The 8,557-nt window shown below is 54.6% G+C and overlaps 1 protein-coding gene across 1 annotated transcript; it reads left to right on the top strand.

Moving 5' to 3' along the window:
• Positions 1–965: 965 nt before the first annotated feature.
• On the top strand, positions 966–5,557 carry CD2BP2 (CD2 cytoplasmic tail binding protein 2). The gene is made up of 7 exons (XM_025370414.1): positions 966–1,115; positions 1,623–1,726; positions 2,007–2,142; positions 2,268–2,425; positions 2,526–2,961; positions 3,042–3,148; positions 3,234–5,557. The coding sequence occupies exons 2-7, from the start codon at positions 1,649–1,651 to the stop codon at positions 3,342–3,344; spliced, it is 1,026 nt and encodes a 341-aa protein (XP_025226199.1). The 5' UTR covers positions 966–1,115; positions 1,623–1,648; the 3' UTR covers positions 3,345–5,557.
• Positions 5,558–8,557: the final 3,000 nt, after the last annotated feature.

Genomic DNA, 8,557 nt, shown 5'->3' on the forward strand with positions numbered 1-8,557 from the left:
GAGTAGGGGAACTCTACACTGTCCTCGTCTGGTTCCAGCAGGTGCCGCCTGGGCAGTCTTGGCTTAGGGGGATGCAGGCTCCGAGTGTCCTCAAGAGCTAGAGGTTCCAGTACAGGGGCTGACCCCCGCCACCTCCCCCAGTCCCGCTTCTGCTTGGGCCACATTCTGTTACCTGGGCACGAGTTGCTAGGCCCTGTTTGCTCAGAGGAGCTTCATGCTACAGAGAGGCACTGTTGCCCTTTTCCAGGCTGTGGTGCTAGGCCCTGTTTGCTCAGAGGGGCTTCATGCTACAGAGAGGCACTGTTGCCCTTTTCCAGGCCTATCTGAGAGCAGGGCACAAGGGACTTCTGGCCTGGGTACTGGTGCCAATGCCACCTCTCCAGTGATGGCTCTCCCACCTCAGAAGCCACGAACTCGCCCAGGGTATGGGCGTGGGACAAATGACTTCCCCTGGGTCCTAAAGGGAGCTGTGTCCAGAAAGTGCCCCGAGAGCCGTCCAGGGGCCCCGGGCTGGCCATCGGGAGAGCCAGGCTTCCCCTCGGGGAGGGGAGGGCAAGGCTCCACCTCTCAGACTAGGAGAGCTTACCACCGGACCATAGGAGTGGGAAGGCAGGATTTCTAACGAGACGGTAGGGGCGCTGAGCCCTCAGCCCTGGGGGAAGGGTGACTCGAACCCAGGACAGGAAAATGGGGCAGCGACCCACTGGCCCTGCTCGGACTTTGCCCCTCCATCCTGACCCTGGGCGACCCTTTAAGTAGATGCTCTCGTTTTTCTCCAGAGCCTCTACTGCTTGAATGAGGGAATCGAAGGTACTTCCGGCCATTTCTCACGCCCGGTCAGAGTGTAGGCATTCTCAGGTCCCCTCTTCTCGCCATTGTCCTCCCACGCGACTGACGTCACTTCTTGCGGGAGAGAGGGTGGAGGCGTCGTCCCTCGCTCACCGCGTACTTCCGCCCGCTCTTCCAGTTAGTTCCCTAACCTGAGTGAAGCCACTTCCGGGCTTCCCAGGCGCCTTCCACAGTCCTCTTCCGGGTGATGGCGGCCGGGTGCCCCGGATGTAGCCTTGGCGCAAGCATCTCTTCTTTTCGCCACCTCGCCTCCCGCGGAGTCCCAGGTGAGCGCGCGAGGGTGGGACAGCCCGGATCCCCGTGGCCCTCTAATTTGTACACAGCCCGGGACAGTTGGGGCTCACCACACGGAATTGGGAGTTCGGAGCAGGGAGGAACGGGGTGGCGAGAGCGCCAGGTCCTGGGTCTGCCCGGGCCCCGCGAGCTCCGAGAGAGCCAGAGTAGGAGGCGGGGGTCAGCCGGTCGAGCCGGTGGCGCCCAGACTGCGGGGGCTGGAGTTGGGAGCGGTCACGTGGTGAAGCCTGTCCCCTGTTGGCCAAGGTCAGGGGATCCAGAGGGTCCGCTCCTCCGTCCCCACCCCATTTAACTCGCGGATGCTAGACCCAAGTCCTGCAGGCCTCCTGGCTGCCAGCTTCTCTTCAGCCCTTGCTTTTGTGCTCCCTCCGCTCCCAAACTGTACCTGTCACAGACCAGGAAAAATATTTGCTGTGCTGGGTCCTCTGGTGGCGAGTCCCCTCCTCACCCCATTCTCTTTCTCTGCATCCTTTCCTCAGCTTGAGAAACACCTCTCTGCCCCGTCATGCCTAAGAGGAAGGTGACCTTCCAAGGCGTGGGAGATGAGGAAGATGAGGATGAAATCAGTGTCCCCAAGAAGAAGGTGAGGGGGCCAGACTCCTTTGTGTGGGGGAAAGAGAGGAGCTAGAAGCCTGAGGAGAAAGAAAGCTGGCGGGAGTGGGGCGGGGCGGGCAGGCAGAGAAAAGCCTAGTTTTTTCAGGTTCTCTGAGGAATGGGTTGGGAGCATCTTCAGTGTGGGTCCTAAAATATTTGGGGAAGTAGTCGAGATCCTGAAATATTTGGGGAATATTTGGGTCCAGATCCGGAAGTATTTGGGGAGGTAGCCAGTAACCTGCATTTCTTGACTTGACTCCTGCTCACAGCTGGTGGACCCTGTGGCTGGGTCAGGGGGTCCTGGGAGCCGCTTCAAAGGCAAACACTCTTTGGATAGCGATGAGGAGGATGATGATGATGGGGGGTCCAGCAAATATGACATCCTGGCCTCAGAGGATGTAGAAGGTGAGCTATACCCAAGAATACACTCTGCTGGAGAAACAAGTAGGGGCCTCTGGTGGTGTGGAGCGAGGGAGGCTCTGGTCTCTTTTTTCCATGCCTAGAAAGGGGCACCTGTGTCTTTGGTGCAGGTCAGGAGGCAGCCACACTCCCCAGCGAGGGGGGTGTTCGGATCACACCCTTTAACCTGCAGGAGGAGATGGAGGAAGGACACTTTGATGCTGATGGCAACTACTTCCTGAACCGGGATGCTCAGATCCGAGACAGCTGGCTGGACAACATTGACTGGGTGCGGCCCAGGGGCTCGTGTGGCTGGGGCCTGGGAGTGGCGGATGCTAGGCCTGCTCCCATGGCAGTTCGTGGGAAGTCACTGCATCTTTCCATTACAGGTGAAGATCCGGGAGCGGCCACCTGGCCAGCACCAGGCCTCAGACTCGGAGGAGGAAGACAGCTTGGGCCAGACCCCAATGAGTGCCCAAGCCCTCTTGGAGGGACTTTTGGAGCTCCTGTTGCCTAGAGAGACAGTGGCTGGGGCACTGAGGCGTCTGGGGGCCCGAGGAGGAGGCAAAGGGAGCAGCAAGGGGCCTGGGCGTCCCAGTTCCCCTCAGCGCCTGGACCGGCTCTCCGGGTTGGCCGACCAGATGGTGGCCCGGGGCAACCTTGGCGTGTACCAGGAAACAAGGGAACGGTTGGCTATGCGGCTGAAGGGTTTGGGGTGTCAGACCGTGGGACCCCACAATCCCACACCCCCACCCTCCCTGGACATGTTTGCTGAGGAAGTGGCAGAGGAGGAACTGGAGACCCCAACCCCTACCCAGAGAGGAGGTAAGCTTGGAGGACAGAGGAGGGGGCAGTGGGCGGGAAGTGAGACACTGGAGGTCAAATGGCTTTGCCTGTTATTTTAGAAGTAGAGTCGCCAGGAGATGGGCTGGTGGATGTGATGTGGGAATATAAGTGGGAGAACACGGGGGATGCCGAGCTGTATGGGCCCTTCACCAGCGCCCAGATGCAGGTGAGCTGCTTTCTCCCTCCTTCTGGCTTGTCCCTGCTTCCCCTACTCCTGTCAGTCCTTCCCCAGCTCTGCCCTCTCCTTGCAGACCTGGGTGAGTGAAGGCTACTTCCCGGACGGTGTTTATTGCCGGAAGCTGGACCCCCCTGGTGGTCAGTTCTACAACTCCAAACGCATTGACTTTGACCTCTACACCTGAGCCTGCTGGGGGCCCAGTTTGGTGGGTCCTTCTTTCCTGGACTTTGTGGAGGAGGCACCAAGTGTCTCAGGCAGTGAGGAAATTGGAGGCCATTTTTCAGTCAATTTCCCTTTCCCAATAAAAGCCTTTAGTTGTGTATTGGGGCCTTGGCTGTGCTGACGGCCAGAAGCCAGGGGCCTTCTCCACAGCCACTTTTGACTTGCCTTGGTCCCTGAGTGTTTGCTCCCATGAAGATCTTCTTTGGAGGTGCCTGTCAGGTGTCCTGTGGCCTCACTGCCTGGACTCTGCTTGCTGTGTAAACACCCCCAACTGCGCTACTCTGTGTTCCTCTCTGAGGTTTCTTGTTTGATTCCCCTTAGGTCTTTGGCTTTCAGGATGTCAGATTCTTTGTCCTTGTAGCCACCAGGGGATGGAGCCCCAGAAGTGGAGCTTTTAGGCCTGGAAGGACCGGGGCATGGAGAAGACATTGGGTCCCTGTTGGGGGTGAGCATGGAAACCTTTTACTCTTGCTCCACGCTCTCAAGCTCCATAGACACTGGGCAGAAGTGGGATGAGTGGTCCAAGACCGAGATCCCTAAGGTTCTGAGAGCCAGTATCTTCCCTAGCCTGGCTTTCCTCTCTCCTTGCAGTCGTTCCCATAGCCCTTCAGTGAAATGCAAACTCAGTGGCCAAGCGTGGGCCAAGCGTGCGTTGTACTGGCACAGAGGGGCAGTGACTCACTGGAGGTCAAAGGAATCAAAGGGCTGGCCCAGAACCAGTGGGCCCCTTTCCCAGACCTTTCTTGGCACAAAGCCTTTGCTGCCTGGCCTTTGAGGCCCTGTGGCCTACATTCCTTCGGCCCCACTAGGTGCCTGGCACAGGGCTAGTGCCTTCAGGAAACTGAGGTAGCTGGGCTGGTCCCCTTCCAGGAATTCAGAGTTTGGTGGCAGAGGCGTGGGTGTAATTCTATAGCCTAGGCCTGGCACCCTCCACCCCCCACCCCCTACCAGCATTGCCTTATGCCTCCCTTGCACCACGTTAGATGGTTTCTTCCGGTTTTCCATTCTGGCTGCCCTTTGGAATCTCCTGGGGAGCTGTAATATCTGTTTGGATATTCGGATTGAGCTGGTCTAGGTTGTGGCCCAGGCATTGGGTATTTCGGAAGCCCCCAGGTGTTTTCAGTTTGCAGCCAGGCCGAGAGAGAGAGCCCCTGGGTCCGACCCCCATGGTTGAGGCACCGCTAGCAGGAGGGCTGGCTCCTGGACCCCACCGTGGTTGTAGAGCTGAGCGTGTATGTGGCTTCAGTGGCGTCCGTTAGTTACGGGGATCTGGGCACCGGAGCTGCAGGACACTTGGAATCCCAGGGCAGAAAGGGCCAGACGAGCAACTAGGAAAGACTTGGGGGCCAGGGCGGAGTGGGGTTACCTGACGCTCTTGTGAGGCCTGCTCTAGTGCCTGCTCACACTGGAATTTCACTCACTCCAAGAAGCCATCAGGAGTAAGATACCTTCCTTTAAACGTCACTAAGAAAGAAGAGGCCTGCCAGTGACACAGTAAGATGCCATTGATCTAAAGATGCGTCTTGATTTCAGAAAGGTCTGGAAGTGGAAAGCAGGTGTCAGGACTGAGGTACAGGGTTCACCTGTAGGCCCCAGGGATGGTCTCAGGGGTGCTGAGTGAGTGCATGGTAAATCAATGGAGCCCAGGGGCGCCTCCTGCCGGTGTCCTCCAGGCACTCAAACCTAGCCCTTCCGAAGCCGACCTCACGTGACCTCACAGCTCCTCCTTAGGGCGCCTCACTGACGACGGTGGTGGGTGGAATAACAGCCACCAAAGATGTCCAGGTTCTGAACCCCAGAACCTGGGAAAGTGTTACCTTGTATGGCAAAAGGGACCCGGCACCTCTGCTTCAGTTCAGGATTTCATGGTGGGGAGATGACCCTGGGTGGTTGAGGTGGGCCCCGAGTAATCATGGGGGCCCTTATAAGGGAAAGGGAGTCAGGAGGGTCTGCGCATGAAGCAAGGAAGCTTCTGGCTCTGAAGATGGCAAGAAGGCCCAGAGCCAGGCGATGAGGTGGCCCCTGGAGGAGCTGAAAAAGGCATTGGATTCTGCCCCAGAGCCTCCGTGGAGAAACAAAGCCGCACTGACACAGCTTCAGCCCGGTGAAAATCATTTTGGACTCCTGACCTCTAGAACTGTAAGATAATAAATTGGTGTGGTTTTCAGCCTCTCAGTTTGTGGTAATTTGTTAACAGCCCCAATAGGAAACAACTACTTATGCATCCAGCGGACGCCTCATGAACCACCCGATCTCGCTAAGTTCTCCCTTCCTGTGACCACATTGCTATTTCAGGTCCCTGTCAGGACTTATAAATGTGGCTGTCTCTTGCTAGGGTGGCCTTTATAGTGCATCTGAATCAGCACTCCTTGGCTTTTTATTTGTTTTGTTTTTAGAGACAGGGCCTTACCTAGGCTGGAGTACAGTGGTGTGATCATAGCTCACTGCAGCCTTGAACTCCTGGGTTCAAGTGATCCTCCCACCTCAGCCTCCTATATAGCTGGGTCTACAGGAGTACACCACTTCACCTGGCTAATTAAGAAACTTTTTTTTTTTTTTTGTAGTGGCAGGGTCTTGCTTTGTTGCCCAGGCTAGTCTCAAACTCCTGCACTCAACTGATCCTCCCAGCTCAGCCTCCCAAAGTGCTGGGGTTACAGGTGTGGGCCACTGTGACCAGCATGCTTTTCTTTTTTAGTTGTATATATGCAGTTTATATGTATGCAGTTTGTAAGATATATATACAGAGAGAGATTTTGTTTGAGTAAGCTTTTTTTTTTTTTTTGAGATGGAGTTTTGCTGTTGTTGCCAGGCTGGAGTGCAAATGGCACGATCTCAGCTCACTGCAACCTCCGCCTCCTGGGTTCAAGGGATTGTCATGCCTCAGTCTCCCGAATAGCTGGGACTACAGGCACCTGTCACCACGCTTCAGTACCCTTCAGTGGTTTTTTGTATATTCACAGGGTTGCGCAACCATCACCACAGTTTAATTTTAAAACTTTTTTTTCCTGCCATGAAAGAAACCTGACCCATGAGTAGCCCCTCCCACTACTCCCCACCCTTCTTCACCCCCCAGCCCTGGCAACCACCCATCTACTTCCTGCCTCTAGATTTGCCTCTTCTGGGCATTGAAGATAAATGGAATCATACATGTGGTCTTCTGGGTCTGGCTTCTACTTGGGCCTATGCTTTCAAGTTCAATTATGTTGCAGATATCTTCATCTATCTCGCTTTGTTTTGTTTTGTTTTGTTTTGAGACTGAGTCTTGCTCTGTCACCCAGGCTGGAGTGCAGTGGTGCGATCTTGGCTCACTGCAACCTCTGCTTCCCAGGTTCGAGTGATTCTGCCTCAACCTCCCAAGTAGTTGGGATTACAGGCCCGTGCTACCATGCCCAGCTGGTTTTTGTATTTTTAGTAGAGACCAGGTCTCACCATGTTGGCCAAGCTGGTCTCGAACCCCTGACCTCAGGTGATCTCACCTCGGTTTCCCAAAATACTGGGATTACAGGTGTGAACCACTGTGCCCAGTCCTCATGTTTATTGTTGAATAACAGTGTATTGTGTGGATGTATGATATATTACTATTAATTGAACTTCACCCTTTAAAAAATTTTTTTCTTACTAATTCAACTTTACACTTTTTAAAAATTTTTCTAGTTTTCCCCTAATGTCCTTTTCTGCTTCAGGATCCCTTCTGGCACCATGTTATATTAAGTGGTCACATCTCCTTAGCTTCCTCAGCTTGACAGCTTCTCAGACTTCACCTGTCTTTGTTGACCTTGATAGTTTCAAGGAGTGCTGGTTAGGTATTTTGTAGAATATTCCTTTTTTTTTCTTTTTGGGACGGAGTCTCTCTCTGTCACCCAAGCTAGAGTGCAATGGTGCGATCTCTGCTCACTGCAACCTCTACCTCCCGGGTTCAGTGGTTCTCCTGCCTCAGCTTCCCGAGGCAGGAGGCTGGGATTATAGGTGTGTGCCACCACGCCTGGCTAATTTTTGTATTTTTAGTAGAAATGGGATTTCACCACATTGGTCAGGCTAGTCTCAAACTCCTGACCTCAGGTGATCCATCCGCCTCGGCCTCGCAAAGTGCTGGGATTACAGGTGTGAGCCACCGCACCTGGCCTCAGAGTATTCTTTTTAAAAACAACTTTTTAAATTTAAAATATATATATGTATATATTTTCTAGATATGAGGTCTCACTATGTTGCCCAGGCTGTTCTTGAACTCCTGGGCTCAAGTGAGTCTCTCGCCTCAGCCTCTTACAGTGCTGAGATTACAGGTGTGAGCCTCCACACCCAGTTGAATATTCCTAAAATCTGAGTTTGTCTGATCCTTTTTCTCATGAATAGGCTTGGGTTATGGAGTTTAGGGAGGAGGACCACAGAGGTGAAGTTCTTTGCTTTTCACTTAAAACTTTTTTTCTAAGCCTTTTTTTGAGACCAGGTCTTGCTCTGTTGAGCCAGGTGGAGTGCAGTGGTGCAATCATGGCTCAGTGCGGCCTTGAGCTTCTGGGCTCAAGTAATCCTGCCTCAGCCTCCCTAGTAGCTGGAGCAAGAAACGCATGGCGCCACTCCTGGCTAAATTTTTGCTTTTTTTTTTGGAGAGACAAGGTTTCACCATGTTGCCCAGGCTGGTCTCGAACTCCTGACCTCAGGTAATCCGCCCACCTCAGCCTCCCAAAGTGCTGGGATTACAGGCGTGAGCCATGGCGCCCGGGCCTGAATGCAGCCTCTTGCCTTGGCCAGGTTATCATTCAGAGAAGCAGCAGGAGTTGGGGAAGGAAGTCCCAGCACTCCTAGCAGAGGCCTGGGGTGTCAGACTCTGTCCTGGGCACTTGCTGGGGCCCTGTGAGAGACAAGGCCTGCACAGGAGTCCAGCGGGGTTCAAATAAGCGAAGGCTCTGGCTCCTCACGCGGAGGAATGAGGGCTCTTCATGTCTCTGCCACATCTGCCACCCCTGCCCATGAGGAGTGGCTAGTTACCCAGACCCCAGAGCGGCAGTGTGGCCAGCTTGATGACCTGCTGCTAGTCGTGCATGACCTCCCAGGCAGGGGGTCAGCCTGAGCTACTTGCCTTCCGTTCTGCTCCTGGCAGGAACCAAGCTGGAGACCTGGGCATGCCCAGCTCCTCCTGATGTGGAGACCTGAGAGGAGTTTCTCTCAAGGATGGATTCC

This window comes from Theropithecus gelada, chromosome 20 (assembly GCF_003255815.1).
Source record: "Theropithecus gelada isolate Dixy chromosome 20, Tgel_1.0, whole genome shotgun sequence".
NCBI classification, from domain to species: domain Eukaryota; kingdom Metazoa; phylum Chordata; class Mammalia; order Primates; family Cercopithecidae; genus Theropithecus; species Theropithecus gelada.

Coding starts and splice junctions, on each gene's coding strand:
- CD2BP2 (XM_025370414.1), top strand. CDS start 1,649: ATGCCTAAGAGGAAGGTGACCTTCCAAGGCGTGGGAGATGAGGAAGAT. Junction 1,727..2,006: donor TCAGTGTCCCCAAGAAGAAG/GTGAGGGGGCCA, acceptor TCCTGCTCACAG/CTGGTGGACCCTGTGGCTGG. Junction 2,143..2,267: donor GGCCTCAGAGGATGTAGAAG/GTGAGCTATACC, acceptor TCTTTGGTGCAG/GTCAGGAGGCAGCCACACTC.